This window comes from Hypanus sabinus, chromosome 1 (assembly GCF_030144855.1).
Source record: "Hypanus sabinus isolate sHypSab1 chromosome 1, sHypSab1.hap1, whole genome shotgun sequence".
NCBI lineage: Eukaryota > Metazoa > Chordata > Chondrichthyes > Myliobatiformes > Dasyatidae > Hypanus > Hypanus sabinus.
This window is the reverse complement of record NC_082706.1, coordinates 131925011-131942507: the sequence shown is the minus strand read 5'-3', so window position 1 is coordinate 131942507 and position 17497 is coordinate 131925011. Positions and strand designations below refer to the sequence as shown.

Genomic DNA, 17497 nt, shown 5'->3' with positions numbered 1-17497 from the left:
GTTATCTGTTCTATAAATAATGAGCTATGTTTATTTGTGTGCAATGGTGAATCATGAGGTTCAAAGTTCATCCTATACATTTTCAAGATTTAAGTTTACACTTTGTATAGATTTTAAACTGACATTATTTTCCTGCAGGGTTTGAAAAATATTTTCCAAGCAAATCCAAAAAAGCAAATGAATCCAAAGGATCCTCTGAAGCAAAAGGTATGGGATTTGGCTTATTGCCATCACATCTAAATTTATAAATGACTCGCATTAATTTAGAATTTCTCGTGATCATTTATTAACAGGAAAAACAGTGACTTTAGGATTAGTTATCCAGTTATCTATGTTGAATATGTAATGCCCTAGTTTATTTTTTTGCCATTATGTTGTATGTATTTCATTTTGGCAGTTCTGTAAGAGCAGCTTGTTTTCAGGTTGTTTGGGTTATTGTTGAAGATGAGAAATGAGGAGAAATGTGTGCCATCCAATTAGGATGGTGGAATTAAGGGGAGGTTTCTCTGGTGAGGGACACTAAGTTTGGGTTTAGGCTTTTTTTGTTCGGCAGGAGATGAAGAGAGAAGACACTGGGGAGAACTGGTCTTAGCATACGATCCAGTGGGAGAGCTGTTTGTTCGAGATGGAGTGTGATCAATGTTTGGGAGGTGGTGTGGGCGTTCATGCTGACCAAGGGCCCAGCACGTGTGACAAAGAAGTTCAAGATGAGCTCCAACTTTTGCACATTTTACTTAGAATGAGCCCTTTTTGTTATTCTTTACGAACCCTTAAGTTAAGATTCATAAATATAATTCCTTTAATTGTATGCAGTGTACTATCTGTTATTTCATGACACTAATTTGTAACAGGGTAGCAAATTACACATCATCCGCACAAACCAGGGTTTGAGCTGGGATCGAGGAGTCTCAATCTCACAAGTTTGGCCGGACTTGAGAGTGTCTTCCCTAGACTTGCACAGCCAAGGAAATTAGGGTGTTTCAAATATCTGTACTACATAATGATTTAACCAGTTAACAATGGCAACTGATAATGATCTGTTGAATATTTCAGAGTCAAAATCTACAAATTCTCAGCGTCTTGGAAATAATGGTTCAGGTGGAGGAAGTGGTGGAAAGAAAGGAGGCCGAAAAGATGAATCCACTTGGTGGGCCAGGTTACAGAAGGTAAGTGCTGGGAACTTTTGCTTTAATTCTGCTATGCAAGTTTAAATTCCTGGAATTCCAAGCACTTTCTTCATTAAAAGTAAAATATTATAGTTCTGGAAACATTCGGCTGATTAAGCAGTATCTGTGAAGGAAGGCTGTGAGACCACCTTTGTGTACTGTGCACTGTTTTGGTCATCTGTTTTAAGAACTTTGAAGAACAACAGAGTCAAAGAAACTGGAATAGTATTCTGCATTGAAATAGCTGATTCTTGGGATACATAATGGCAAAAAGCAATTGTTCAGCTATTAAATTATTATGCAAAACTCAGCAGTCATTATAGCCCACTCTTTGTTTAACCTGTGATAAAGTTTGGATTTGGTATCACTAAACATATACATTATTGGAGGTGAGAGCACTTAAGCTCTAGTTAAGTACTTTAATCTCCTCTTTCAGAAATCACAATACATTTAGTTCTCCAGAGAAGGAATGCAGAAAATCAACCAGAGTTCTAGCCCATGATGAACAACTGAAAGTTTTAACTATTTGTATGATAGTTTTGTTTTTATTTAAATGAGTTAAGTTGCACAGAAACATTTCTTTTACAAATATGGAAATTAAAGGAAGGTTGATATTATCAAGCAATATCTTAAAAACTCACTAATTGCTTATTAACAACCTGTAGTGATTTTGAAGTTGGAGCATTGAATATAGAACAGTACTGTAGAGAGCAAAACCTATGGCCCATGATATTGTGCCAAACTAATTAAACCAGTGACTCTTAATTAATCCAAGTCCTTTTTCCATGGAAACTGCTGACTGAAGCAGTGCATGATGTGGGAGAGGAGTATTCAGATGCTGTTGCTGCAGCCTTTGTCTTTCTCAGGTTGGAATGTGATACACTTGACTATGCTGTGGATGCTGACAGGAAACCTGTGTCTTCCATGTCTGTGGTGCTCTTCCTTCTTAAAGAAGCATAAAATTAGACCCATTTTTAAACCCTTGTGTAAGTGTCTTGGTTTAATACTGCCCTTGATGGCAAATCAGTTCTTTACAAATATAACCATTAAATGGTACAAATCTGTTTCTTCTTTAATTATATGAAATTGTTCCCCATGGCGAAATTATACTAATGTTAAAACATTAACACCAAGCATTGAATCAAGTATAAATCGAAGTATGTATCGGGGATCAGTACCAACAGCTTCATGATCTCTGAAATCAAATTCCACTGAACATGTTGGAATTGTCTTTTAAATAAAAGTGCAAATTTTCTTCCCAATAAATATTTGCCTTAAGAACTTTCAAATGCCTGTGCATATTTTGTTTGCTTCCTGTGCTAAATATGAAACAGATGGGTGCTTAGATTATATCCACGTTTCATTTCCTATTAACAGCACAGTAGTCCAGCGGTTAGCATTTCTGCCTTAGTTCTAGGGGCCTAGGTTCTAACCTGACCTCAGATACGTGGAGTTCACAAGTTCTTCTCAAGTCATATCAAATATCTGTCATGGGGAGAACTTGTGAACTCCAGTTTCCTTCCCCATCTTGTGTTGCTAGGTTAATTGCCTGTTAAAAATTGCTCTTTTACCACAGATTAATGGAAAAAGAATCAAGGAAGGTTGATGGGATGTGAAGAAGAAACTTTAAGTTTACAGGGAAATAAGGGGAATAGGACAATGGGGCTGCTCTTCTGGAAGCTGGCATGGAAAAGATAGGCTGAATAGTTGCTTCCTTTGCAATAAATATTTATGTAAATATACCCCTATCAATAGTGTCAATGGCACTGCTTATATAAAACACACTAGTGATGTGGAGAAATGGATCGAATTTCAAAAGTTCAAGACATTAGGTAGAATTTTATTTTAAGACTGAACTCAGTTGTGAATATCTGTAGCGTTTAGAATAGAAATCTACAGTGTGTTTTGGGCATTGGTTTAGTATTTAATATTTCAGCACAGCAGATAGTTATCTCAGAAACAATACATTTGGATATGTTTGAATGCATTATCTATTAACATCTACTTAATAGCTTTTTATTTTCTAGGGTGATATTCCCTGGGACGATAAGGAATTTCGATTTTACTTCATAGGAGGAGCAGCATTTTGGGCAACTATTGCTTATTATGTTTTCTTCAGAAACGTTGGTAGAGAAGTTACGTGGAAAGACTTCGTCAATAATTACCTTTCTAAAGGAATAGTAAGTGTTGAATTGCCATCTATGCCTTACTATTGCAAAATTTGTTGCACTTTATGTAAAATTCATAATTTGACATCTACCTGTCTATTAGACATTTTTACTGTCTAAAAATGTTTAATTTTCTTTCTTTTGAAATTCTACTTTATAATAGCTGTATAATTTGAAAATGGCATCATTAGGTGTTTCTGATCTCCAAGTCAACTCTAGTTTTGAGGATCACATTTCCGGATTCTTTTATTTATTTGGAAAATATTTAACAAATGTAGTTTCTCAATGTAACTCTTTTAAAACATTGCCAAACATTTAAACGATACTAGAAACAATTACAACATTGATACCTTTTGTAAACAATAACTGCAGTTAAGTAGTTTCAAGGTTGAAGATTCTCACTTTCTCAGTTCTTTACTACAGAATAGCTGCTATTTTGTGTCAATTTCAATTGGTTGAATAGAATCTTTATCTTTAATTTTTTTTAATGCTTACTATTTACTATGTGGGAAGTAGCCTGTCAAGTGTTGTAAGTTGAGTTAATTGGTTTAATGGTGTTTAATTCTGTTCTCGGGTTTTCTACAGGTATTTATTGTGTTCTCAAACTCATCAGGTGTCCTTCAAGGTGTTATAGGTTCGTAGATATTATAGATATTGTGTTATAGGTTTTTCAAATTTCTGTAGGTCCTGAGATTTTTCTTGTTGGTTGATGCGTACCGGTGTTTAAAAAAAGCGTGAGGGAAAAGCCTGCCGTATGGTGGGCAATTATCCAACTCTGGTGGTAGAGGAAAATGCTGCAATCCATAATAAAGAATGTAATAACAGAACACTCTCAAAAGAATGATGGAATTGAGCTGAGCCAACATGGATTTATGAAAAAAAATTATGTTTGACTAATTTTTATTTGATTGACTTGACTTGTAGAGTAGAAAGGAGAAACCCCTAGATGTGGAGTGTTTGGATATTTGGAAGGTCATTCAGTAAGGTTGATCATCAAGACCTAAGACATGTGGAACTGAGGATAACATACAGACATGGATTGAGAATTGGTTGTTGGAGATGAAGCAGAGTGGAAGTAAACCGATCCTTTGCAGATTGGCAAACTGTGACTAGTGGAAAAAGGACCTTGTGCTTTCCCTGCGTCTATGATGAATGAACTCTTCTTGGGGTTCAGCTGGGAAAAGGGATTGATTTTAACCGATGCTTGCATGATAAGCTTTGTCTTCGTCATCAAGGAATGCCTGGGCATGTTTAGTTCAGTAGTACTTAGAGTCCCGCCTTCTGTCCCTTTTGATTGTTTAGTCCTCATCCAATCAAGTTTCTGTTGTCCCACCTCGTTTACAGTCGAGTTCCATTTCTTAGAGCAACGCCTTCATCTTTGTTAAAATTCTTTTCCTCTAGTTCTACTTCAATGGTTTCCTTTACCAGGCAGTCACAAAAGTCACTGGTGCAGCACTGTAGTTTTGTGCCGTCAAAGTCAATCTACATTCACAGGGAATCCTGTAAGTGCCAGCTGCCATGAGCCCCAGGTCACCTTTGACCCGCGTAAGCTATGATTTAAGCTTCCTTACGGGTTTGTGGATAGTTTTAATCCAGTATTTCTTCAGGATCATAGTAATCCTTCCAGAAACTGTGGAAATATAGGGAAGACAGAAAGCAGTGATGAGTTCCTCCTTGTAGTTAGATTTCCTGGTTTTTCCGTCAGCCCTATTAAGGGGCTGATTGATTTCCTTCGCCTTGTAGCCATTCTGTAGGAACGTTGTGCATATCATCTTAGTCCATAGTGGAGACTCTCTGGGTCTAAAATATTTTTCACACAGTTAATCAAAGTAGAAAGCCTTGATTTGTCCCATACTGGCCATGTCGCAACTGTGCTGCAGCTTCGAGACTTCAGTTCACACTGTTAAAAATGCCTGGTCATGCAGGTGGTTCAAAAGCTCATCTCTGAAAGGGAAGTTATAGTCTATTGATTGCAGTGATTGTTTACCAGAAAAAGTGTGATTAATTAAGTAGTTAATAGTTTTGTTTGCTGCCAGAATCTTTATTCTTCTGCTTGATTTTTTTCACTCCGGGCAATGCAAGTCCAGCCTATCCAATTTCTTCCCGTAACTAAAGGCCTCCTATCTAAGTGAATCTCCCCTGCAGACTCTCCAATGCAATCACATCGTCCACTTTGCAGATCAAAGAAAACCAAGCTGTAAATTAAATGGTGGGAGTCTGTGTGACTTTGATGTTCTGAGGGACCTGGATGTGCTTCTACACAAGTTAAGTAAGGCCAACAACCATGTGCAAAAAGGAATTTTTTAAGGCGAACTCTGTGTTTGCCTCTTACAAGAGGATTTGAATGCAGGACTAAGGAAGTCTTGTTGCATTTATATGAAACATCAGTGAAACTGCTGTCGTATATTGTTTTGGTCTGAGAGCATATTAGATAGGGGTAGAATTAGGACATCCAGCCCATTCCATCATGGTTGATTTATTTACTCCTGAATCCCATTCTTCTGCCTTTTCCCTGTAATCTTTGACACCCTTACACACCAAGACCAGTACATTTTGACCCAATTAAACACTTCCCCAATTAGCCGAAGTTTCATGTTACTAACCACTGAAATCAGGCTAACTGGCCTATAATTTCCTGTCTTTTGCATCCCTCCATTCTTAGAGTGGAGTGTCTCTATCCAAGAAGTCTGCAGTTTGTACGGACACAAAAAGACAGTGAAGATTCGCAGGATAGGTTCTAGGAATGGCAGGTTTGCTTCATTAGGGGGAGGGGGTTGAATAATCTGAGCTATGAAAATCTCACTTTATACAAATTCTTCCATATATTTTTGAAACATTTTTCAAGCTAGTGCCTCTCATGGTAGTCATTTATGACTGGATAGAGTATATATTTTAATTTCATTATGTGTACTATTAGGATGACTGCGGGTGAGTTTTGTGATCTGGCCATTTTGGTAATGGAAATTTGATCTTAAAATATTCATAGATAATACCCAAAATATTTGACATACAATAAAAATTGCTCTCATAGTATATATGGGGGGAGAAAAAGTAAACATGAAACATTTGCTTTTATTATAACTTGTGATTCTTGGTGCATGCACAGATGATGTGGCTTTTATATGTGGGAAATTGTGATGCAGCCCATTCTCTAGGCATGTGGGCCTTCAACTCTTCCTTCCCCACTTAATATGGAGGTTAATGTATTGACCACTGAAATGAAAGAATTTTAGTAAGTGTATGCAGAACAATTATGATGTGGGCAGCTACAAAAAACAGACTTTACTGACTTGCAAAGAAGCTGGTTATTGAACAGTTCTCAGGAAGCAGAACCCTCATTTAACCAAGTATTACCTCTGTTGAGGCTGTGTTCTCCAGAGTTCAGATGAATGAGACTTGGAGCTTGTTTGGGTTTTCTTCCTGAATGTTCAGGGAGAATATTAAGTTGTAGGTGGAATGGCATTTTCTGCACTCTGTGTATACTAATGGCACAAATTGTAAGCTTTATAGCATTAGCAAGCTAGTTGTGACAAGAAGCAATCATTTTGGTGTCAGTATTTCAGAATATAGCAATTGTATTCACAAATAAAATACCATGCCAAGGTGGGTTAAAATAACATGGAAAGCAAGACAAAGTTTGTTGAATGATGTTGTGGAAAAATTATGGGTCAATTTGGAAACACAATCATCTATGCAGATAGTGTACTTTTGAAAAAATATTACATTTAAAGACTTGTCTTAAGGTTCTAAAGGTCTCTTTAGAATTGACTTAAATTTGTAACAATGACATTGAGTTCTTGACTAAAATATTTTTAACATACAAGTTTATCTTGCTTTCATTATAAATATCACTGCTTAAATTTGAATTTCAATTACTATCTGAAAAAATAGATACTTTGAATTTGTTAGCATGTAGGAATGAAGATGAGTTGGGTCAAAATTTTGTTACTTACCACCTCTATTCTTGTTACCAGGTGGAGAGGTTGGAAGTTGTAAACAAACGCTATGTTAGAGTAGTTTTTGCTCCTGATAAAGCAACCATGGATGCCGTAAGTTCATTTATACTATATTCTACTTTGTAGATTGTTATGAATTAAAATCTGTACTATACAACAGAACTTCTGTAAATACACCACCTTTTGAAGGTAATGAAATATCCTGGTTGATTTGCTGCTGAACCACAAGAGGTAAAACAGATGACCAAAAAAAACTTGTTCAGAGGGATAAATTTTAAGAAATGTCTTGAAAATATTCAGAGGGTTGAATGTGGCATACAGAATAAAATAGTGACCTTTGACCTAAAGTATAGAATTGCTGCTAAAGTGAAGAAAATTGGTTATGTGTAAGAGACCATGATTGGTAGTGTTTGCATGCGAGAATTCCAGTACTGTAGTTGTCATCCAGAAGGAGAACAAAAACTCATTAGAATCAATTTGCCAAATTCATTAAAGCACTTTTGTAACAAGAGTAAATTGGATCACTGCAATTCCCCAAGCAGTACAAGTGTATGTCTTCTAACCCTCTGACCCCAAGTGCAAAACACACACTACAGTCATCAACACATACACTTTATCTTGGAAACTATTCATGAAGTTAAAAGAGACTTCTATTCTGACCTTAAAAAAGACTTTGTATCTAAAGGTAGAAAAATAAATCCTCCTGGATGACTGCAATGCCAGGCTTAGTAGCATTGATGAAGGTAGAGTAGTAGATGTAGTGTATATGGATTTAAGCAAGGCATTTGATAAGGTATCTCATGCAAGGCTTATTGAGAAAGTAAGGAGGCATGGGATCCAAGGGAACTTTGCCTTGTGGATCCAGAACTGGCTTGCCCACTGAAGGCAAAGAATGGTTGTAGACGGGTCATATTCTGCATGGAGGTCGGTAACCAATTGGTGTGCCTCGGGGATCTGTTCTGGGACCCCTTCTCTTCATGATTTTTATAAATGTCAGGGATGAGGAAGTGGAGGGATGGGTTGGTAAGTTTGCTGATGACACAAAGATTGGAGGTGTTGTGGATAGTGTGGAAGGCTGTCAGAGGTTACAGCGGGACATTGATAGGATGCAAAACTGGGCTGAGAAGTGGCAAATGGAGTTCAATCCAGATAAGTGTGAGGTGGTTCATTTTGGTAGGTCAAATATGATGGCAGAATATATTAATGGTAAGATTCTTGGCAGTGTGGCGTATCAGAGGGATCCTGAGGTCCGAGTCCATAGGACGCTCAAAGCTATTGCACAGGTTGACTGTGTGGTTAAGAAGGCATAGGGTGTATTAGCCTTCCTCAACCGCAGGATTGAGTTCAAGAGCTGAGAGGTAATGTTACAGCTGTTACAGTTATAAGACCCTGGTCAGACCTCACTTGGAGTACTGTGCTCAGTTCTGGTCGCCTCACTACAGGAAAGATGTGGAAACTATAGAAAGGGTGCAGTGGAGATTTACAAGGATGTTGCCTGGATTGGGGAGCATACCTTACGAGAATAGGTTGAGTGAACTTGGCCTTTTCTCCTCGGAGTGTTGGAGGATGAGAGGTGACCTGACAGAGGTGTATAACATAATGAGAGGCATTAATTATGTGTTTAGTCAGAGGCTTTTTCCCAGGACTGAAATGGCTAGCATGAGAGGGCACAGTTTTAAGTTGCTTGGAAGTAGGCACAGAGGAGATGTCAGGGGTAAGTTTTTTTTTTAACTTAGAGAGTGGTGTGTGCGTGGAATGGGCTGCCGGTGATAGTGGTGGTAGTGGATACAATGGGGTCTTTTAAGAGATAGGCACATGAAGCTTAGCAAAATAAGGGCTGTGGGTAACCCTAGGTAATTTCTAAGGTAAGGACATGTTCAGCACAGCTTTGTGGGTTGAGGGGCCTGTATTGTGCTGCAGGTTTTCTATGTTTCTAAACATTGCTATCCTTTGGAAGTCTGTGATGGACATGGTTGAATTGGGAAAGGAGAACCCCAACTGCATTTGATAGTGCCTATATGCATTCTAGTTTAAGACATCGTGGCAACACTCCAAATTCAGGCACTGTCAGCTGTTGGGTTGTCATCATTCAAACAAGGATATCCATATTACCTGTGGCATAACAGACACTGACTGTTGAACAATACAGAACAAATCAGCCTGGTCCCAAAATATTCAACAGTAGAAACATTGCTGCAAGAAAACCGATATTAAGATTTGGAGCACATTTTGGTACTACCTCGCAGACAAACTTCCAACTTCTAACCAACAGGAACCTCCATGTGTCCAGTTTTTTGAGTTGAGCAGAAGTCCTCCATAACCAACACCTATGACGAGTCTTAGTTTCCCTACTTGAAAACATCGGGGCAGATTTTATCAGAGATTCACATTTAATTAACCAAGGCTGCAGCAGTGAAGGATCCTCAGTCATCTTGTACTCCATGCCACTGGATCCACCATCAATAAATGGCAAAGTGAGGTAAGGTTGTGAGGTCACAAACTGGCACACTGGATGGTGGGCTCTTGGACTGAGGCAGAAAGCATTCTTCGGCTTCTGCCCAATGACTGAGCAGCCCTATTGAGGAATCACTCTGCTGCTCAGAAACTAAAAAACATGACCTTTGGCGCTTGGAATGTGTGTACTCTAGTGCTGCCAGTGATCAATCAATCAATGAAATCATCATCAGATGACTGAGGAGATGCTAAATTGACCTAACTGCTCTTTCTGAAACCCCTCTGGCAAACAAAGGGTAACTGAGGGAGAAGAAGGTGGTTACACCTTCCCTTTTGGAAAGGGAAGGCTGCCTTCAAGCCCAGGATCCGTGGTGTTGGGATTGCAGAAAAGAACCAGCTTGAACTTCCTGTGGGGATCAGTAAATGTCTCGTGACTGGTGCTTGCCGACAACCTGATGGAAACTGTTGTGAGTGCTTATACACCATCTATGGGCTTGCAAAAGTATGCAAAAGAGGCCTTCTAGCCTAGACTCAACACAAGGGGAATAAGAATTCTCTTAGGGACTTCAATGCCAGGGTCGATCAAGACTTCAAACTTTGAAAGAGTACCACAGGAAAGGAAGGCATTAGCAACATCAACTCAAAGCCAGTACTATTCTCACCAAATGGGCTGAGCACAATCTGATCATCACGAGCACTCTCTTCCACCAGAAAAACACATTCAAGGCATCTTGGTGGCACCCCAGATCTAAAGTGTGGCATCTCATTGGCTATGTCATTACTTGAGCTAAGGACCCACTGTGATGTGATTATTGAAAGGGCCATGATTGGCACAGATGACTGCTGTACAGATAATTGCTTGTCCACCCCACCACGTCTATCAGACTCATGAAAAACAGGAGGGTTCATAAGTAGCGGACCAGACCAACACTAAAACTTGAGGCAGTTTGACACTGCCACCCAGTGATACCTTCAGGCCTTGCTTGGGGGAATGCCTCCAAAAGGAATTTTTGGATGATGTCAAGGAACACTGGGGTCTGCTTAAATCCACCATCCCTGATACCCAAGGATGTTTTTGAAGGTATATCCAGAAAACATCAGGATTGCTTTGATGGTAATGACATGAAGATTAAACAGCTTATCTCCAAGAAAAGAAAAGCCTTTAGTGCCTAGCAGACTGACATTAGCAGTAAGGCCAAAAAAGCTTTTTCCAGAACCAATACAAATGTCCAGCACAGGGTGAGGGAGCTAAAGAATTCTTGGTGGACTGAGAAAGCCCTGAAAATCCAGAGATTGGCAGACTCTGATAACACTAGAGGATTCTTCAGTGTCACCAAAGCACTCTATGGTCCAAGATACTTGGGATTAAATGCCGTGCTCGCAAAGGATGGGAAGAGCTTGCTATAGGATTGGAAAAATATCAATAATCGAGAGAGCACTTTCAAGAACTTCTTAACCATGACAACACTGCAGAACTAGAGGTTACTAAAAGTCCTCCAGAGACCTATGAGAGAAGATGAGGGGAAACCTCCCAGTGTGAAAGAAGTCCAAAAAGCTATCAGGAACCTGAAAAGCAACAAAACCACAGGTCCTGGTGGAATCCCAGCAGAGATCCTTAAGGAAAGTGGACCAGCACTCCTACATCACATACCTGTCTTGCTCCTGAAGGTTTGGGAAAATGAACAACTACTCAGGGAGGTTGTAATAGTGGGTAGATTAAAAAAGGGAGACAAGGCAGGTTGTGGCAATAATGAAGGCCTCTTTCTCCTGTCAGCAACAGGCAAAATGCTCGCATGTATCTTTATCAACTGACTCTTTCCACAATCTGAAGTACTACACCTTGAATTACAGTGTGATTTCTGCCCATCTAGAGATACTGCAGAGCCAATTACAGTAAAAATGCCATGAACAAAGGCAACCTTTGTGCTTGACTTTCATAGATTTGACAAAGACCTTTGATACAGAACACTGCCAAGCTCACTGGCATATGCTATCAAGAGATGGCTGTCCTGACAAGCACATGAATACTGAGGTTGCTGCATGATGGTATGTCAGTCATAGTTCTCACTAATAGAGGTGCTGAATCAGAACTTTTCACTGTCAGGAGTCAAACAGGGCTGTATCATAGTTCCCACCCTATTTGCCATCTTTATAGCTGCCATCCATTACTTCATTGGCCAAGATCTGCCATAGGGAATCTCAATCTTTTATAGAATGGACCACAAGCTTTCCAATCTCAACTGGTTCAGGGTCGAGAACAAGGTCAACACCACCAGGTTTGTGGAGCTTCAGCATGTGGATGACGATGTTATCAGAGCACATTCTGAAGAAGACCTGTGTATCCTGAATGCCTTTACCAAGGCATATAGAGCCCCGTGTCTTGTTTTGAATATTAAAAAGAAGACACAGGTCTTGTATCAGCCATCACCCAACTAGCCTTTATCTTGCCTTCCATAAATGTTGACAGTATCACTCTTGAAAATGAAGACCATTTTCCCTGCCTTGGCAGCAAAAGCAGGCATCGACTCAGGTCAGTCAGTCTGAATAGTGCTTGTGGAATCTTTGCAGGAGTAAGGAAAAGTGTCTTTGAAGACCACTACCTATAGGTCCAACAAAACTTTAGAGCAGTCATCCTTCTTGCAGTGCTTGTTCTGCCTCTAGAGGAAATGTGTGTTTTGTATGAAGTTGGTTTTGTACAAACATCACTTCCTGTTTGTAAGCTGCTTTTTATATTTTCTGCATGGGTTAACTTGAATTTGGACTTGGAGCAAACATGATAGGAAGACATCCATCTCCATTCACTATTTGACCTTGAAACAGCAATATCTGTGTGTCTTCATCTTAATATTAATAAACATTTAGTAGTTGAAGGAGTGCAACACTATTAAGCTATCATCATGCCAGAGTTTGCTTTAGTCCATAGGATAGCTATAGATTGTTGCAGGTGTGTATTACCTTGTTTAATGCTGATCGTGAAAATACTTGTTAGTATTATATTCAGGTGTGCAGCGAATCTGTATTGACTCTAAAGTATGTTTTACTTAACTTTCTGCAGTTGCAAAATGTTTTCTCATTAAAAACCCTGAAGAAAGCTTCTGGCTCGGGTGATTTTTGAGAAGGTACTTAACCCCCGGCTAGCTTTGTACACAACGCATTACAAGGGCAGTAGATTACTGTATGGCGCTGAATCATGGACCACCTGGAAGCCGTTGAACAATACCACCAAAGAACCTTATGAAAGATTTTGAGAAGGGCAGAAGGGCAAATGTACTAATACCAGTGTACCGGAGGAGGCCCACATGAACAGTATTCTTACCACGATAAAGCAACAGCAGCTCCAAGAGATAGGTCATGTCAATCAGCTGCCTAACTCAGGTCTCTCCTAACAGTGATGTTGTCAGCAAACTGAAATGTGGGATTGGAGCTGTACTTTGCCATACAGTCATAATTATAAAACCAGTAGAGCAGGGGGCTAATTACACAGCCTTGTGGTGCACCTTTGCTAATGGTGATTGTGGAGATGGTTGTTGCCAATCTGTATTGACTGGGATTTGCAAGTGACAATACTGAGAATCCAGTTGCACAAGGAGGTGTAGAGGCCTAAGTCTTGGAGCTTAATGATTATTTTTGAGGGGTAATAGTGTTGAATGCTAAGCTGTAGTCAATGAAGAGCATCCTGATGTATACATTTTCATTGCCCAAATGTTCCAGAGCCAGTAAAATGGCATCTGCTGTTGACTTGTTGTGATACTAGACAAATTGGAAGTGATTGAAGTCACTCCTCAGGCAGGAGTTGATGTGCTTCACAATCAGCCTCTCAAAACACTTCATCACAGTGGATGTAAGGGTCACTGGATGATAGTCATTGAGGCATTACCATGTTTTTCTTTGGCAATGGTGTGATTGAAGCCCGCTTGAAGCAGTTGGGTATCTCACTCTGCTGAAGTGAGAGTTTGAAGATGTTAGTAAACACTCCAGCCAGGAGAATACACCTCTTCAGTATTCGTTCAAGTGTCATGGAAAGCATCTGGCCAAGACCTTATATGAACTCTGATTTTCAAGTTGTTACAAGGTTGATTCCCTGAGGTATGTGATAGTGTGGGCTTTGCCCTGACCTTCATATACCAGCCCTTGATGCAAAATTCTTTCTTACCTCAACTCCCAAAATATGAAGATCCATGACAGTTATTAAAAGAATCATTTTCCACATCTTGGGAGAAAGCTGTTAATAAATGCTAACATGGATGGTGAAATTCTCTACGGTACTACTAGACCAGCCTTTGGCTGTTTGAGTTTCAGGACCACACAGCTTGTGGTTTACTGGGCTGCCACAATCCCTGTTTGCTAATCATTAGAATTATAAATTGCTTATTAAAAGCACCTTAAAGCACTGATGCTGGCTTAACAAGAGGTATAAGAGTACTGATGCAAGGTTTCAACACAAATTGTCTGATTCTTTCCTCAGTTGCTGTTTGACCTGCTGATCTCCTTCAGCAGATTGATTGTTGTTCTATCTTCACAAAATCCTCATGCACTGAAAGTATTGAGGGTCTAAATTCGGTCAGCCAGATTTGATGGGTACGCCATGTGATTCACATGCCTGACACTAAACCGTACTCCACTCCATCACAACTAGTAATTACCAAGATTCAAAGGTGTTCTTAATGTCTCCCCTCCCCCAAACATCTATAACTTCCATATTGATTCATAAATATCCAGGACCCATGACCATTGAGATTTGTGAGCATGCAGGAGCCCTGGGGTAAATGACAAGTTTGTGCTTCTTCTATTAAATGTTCCTTGTCCATCTTTGGCAGCTTGAGTCCTATTCACCTCGAAACCCATGGAACACTTTGGAATTGGGGTATCTTCAACCCAAAGGACAACCTGATGTAAGGACTGTGGATTTTTTTTCAGGGGTCCTTATGTTTAATCCTAAAACAGTACTTCCAAATGCTAGAGAAGGATATGAGACTGCAGATTGCTGAAATCTGGAGGAACTGTAAACACATAAACAAAGCCTCTTAACTCCACTAATTGCTATGAATAAATTGGCTGGTGTGCTTGGATATGTTACGAGTTGAAATGTGAAAGGAAAAAAAAGAACATGTTATTATGCGATTGAGCCCCCACATTTATCTGGACATGAATTGAAATTATTTGACATTTTAATGAAACTTATCTTAAGTTGATTTAGTGTGCCATATATACTATATTTTCTTCAATGTAATTAGTCTGCTCATATTCTTGTACCTGTTTCTACAGCACTATGTATGGTTTAACATTGGGAGTGTGGATACCTTTGAAAGGAATCTGGAATCTGCACAGCAGGAACAAGGTATAGAAGGTGAAAGTAGGATACCTGTTGTATATTCCACAGAGAGTGATGGGTAAGATTTTTGTTTCTTTGCTATTAATTTCTCTGTAACAAAAGTAGCATTCTAATTGGTTGCATCACCATCTGGTATGGAGAGGCCACTGTACCAGCCAGCTCCAACATGGGCATTAACCCCATTCCCTCCCCCAACCACCACCACCATCAAAGACATCATGAAAAGGTGATGGCTCAAATAAAGGAGGCATCCATCATTAAGGACCACCCCCCCCCCCCCAAATCACGCAGGACATACCCTCTTCTCATTGCTACCATCAGGAAGGAACTACAGGAGCCTGAAAACAGACACTCAATGTTTTAGGACACGCTTCTTTCCCTTTGCCTTCTTATTTCTGAATAGACAGTGAATCAACTTTTGAACACTACCTTGCTATTTCTACTCTTTTGGAACTACATATTTAAATTTATATATGCTGTATATACAGTAATTTAGTTTTTTATATATTCTGAAGTAAAATCGAAAACTCGTACTGCAAACGTAAGGACAAAGTCACCATGTGATTAGAAGGATCGTCACCTTTTTTGTATGTCATCCTGAACCATATCATTATAAACTCCAGAATAATTTGTAAACTCACAGGGAAATGCTTGATGTATTGAACAATAACATAAGCCTCATTTTCATATCTCATATTGCCCCTTCAAGTCTGTACTGATTCTTGAAGTATTCTAGTAATCCCATCTCCCACTTTGTTTCTCTGTAATATGTTTTTAAACATGATCTGATCCTTCTGTAGAGCATCTCTGCGGGTAATTTACAGTAGCCTATTAATCCACTGATGCTCCTTTAAGATGTGGCTGGAAACCAGAGTACATGGGAATGCCTGGTTAGGCAGAAGCAGAATGTGCAAAGTCCATACAAACAGCATTTGAGGTCAATATCAAATCTAGGTTGCTGAAGCTGTGCAGTAACAGCACTAACTGCTTCTCCACTGAGCCATCGGAAATGTAGTTTAAGTCCTGTTGCACTTATGACTTGGAAAGAGCAGGTCTGATAATCAACTCACACTCACATTTGACTTTGTTCTGATAGTCATGTGCAAACTGACTTGACCACAAGTGAATTATGTTTAAGCATTTACAATTGGTGTTTTCTCGGGAGGGTAATCAGATCTGCAGCATTGATTTCAGCATTGCTCTCTGCCTATAAAAAGATTAAAGAACTTTTACAATTCATTGGATTCCAGTAACTTGGGCCATCAGTTAATCAGGGCAGCCACTTACTTGGGACAACTCTCAAAGGACAAAAACTAATTGGAAAAAGTACCTTTGTTTATTTGGGGCACTATGCTCCTTTTAATTGTGACAGGAGATTGTTGCCAAACAGTTTCTAACTTGCATCAGTTGCTTGCAGATTATGTGGCCATTCGATACTACACCTTGTTTTGACTGAAGGATTTTAAAATAGTATTACTTGCATGTGTTTGTGTTCCAAAAGTTGTGATTTTTGTCACTGACAGTTGGCGAGGAATAAGTAATAAGACAATTCAGAACTGTTTTGCTCACAGTGGTACTGTTGAAGGGTTCTGGCCCGAAGCTTTGACTGAACTCTATTCTGTAGATGCTGCCTGGCCTGCTGAGTTCTTCCAGCATTTTGTGTGTTGCTCAGATTTTCAGCATCTGCAGATTTTGTCTTGGGAGTGAAGATGAAATGATTTCACTACTTTAACAAGTTAGGAACTACAAAGAATCTGAAGATACTGGAGGATGCAATCATCGAAAGCATTGTATGAAGGCCGTCTATTATCGGCACTAGGTGCCTGCGCTGATTTTGTTCATGTACAGTCAATCAAAAGAACACGGCAACAGACACTGGATTAATTCCTTTTACAACTATTAAGAACTTGTACCCAGTTTTATAGTAGTGTTGTAGCTTTGGTAGAGTTCTCATTTGTCCTGTATTTTAGTTACGTACATAATTTGTTACTCAGTTAAATGGCAGTTTGTCTTTTTTATCTAGCTTTTTAATTATTTTTAGGGAACCGGCTAATTGGTACAGCAGCTTAATTGGTGCAAAATATATTAGTCCCAATGTGTCCCAATTAGCAGGATTTAACAATAACCCTTTCTTTGTGTCATCATATGTTGATCTTGTAAATACAAATGTAAAAGCTATACAATAACAATGTTAAAAAGTGATTTTTGTGCAAGTAGCTCTCCCTGTATAGTTTCCCTTTTCCACCACATGAGCACAGAATAACTTGTCTTTTTATTCATTATTGAGATGCAGCTGTTGTTTAGCATGTACTGGTCTCATTGGTCACCCTGATGTAAGCTGGTGTTAGTGGAGGTTCTTGAAGCTGTTTGACACGTCACTTCTGATCAAGATGGTGCTGAGCTGGGGGCTCAGACTTGGTA

At 39.3% G+C, this 17497-nt stretch overlaps 1 protein-coding gene across 2 annotated transcripts in view; it reads left to right on the top strand.

Moving 5' to 3' along the window:
* The window catches only part of afg3l2 (AFG3-like AAA ATPase 2), a 79576-nt gene that overhangs the window by 19857 nt on the left and 42222 nt on the right, over positions 1 to 17497 (top strand). The window contains exons 3-8 of one of the 2 annotated variants that reach the window (XM_059976497.1): positions 139 to 207; positions 1054 to 1166; positions 3194 to 3346; positions 7309 to 7383; positions 14562 to 14636; positions 15010 to 15134. In XM_059976497.1, coding sequence (XP_059832480.1) covers positions 139 to 207; positions 1054 to 1166; positions 3194 to 3346; positions 7309 to 7383; positions 14562 to 14636; positions 15010 to 15134 — 610 coding nt within the window. The remainder of the gene's footprint in view (positions 1 to 138; positions 208 to 1053; positions 1167 to 3193; positions 3347 to 7308; positions 7384 to 14561; positions 14637 to 15009; positions 15135 to 17497) is intronic. The other variant, XM_059976503.1, reaches the window with a different exon arrangement.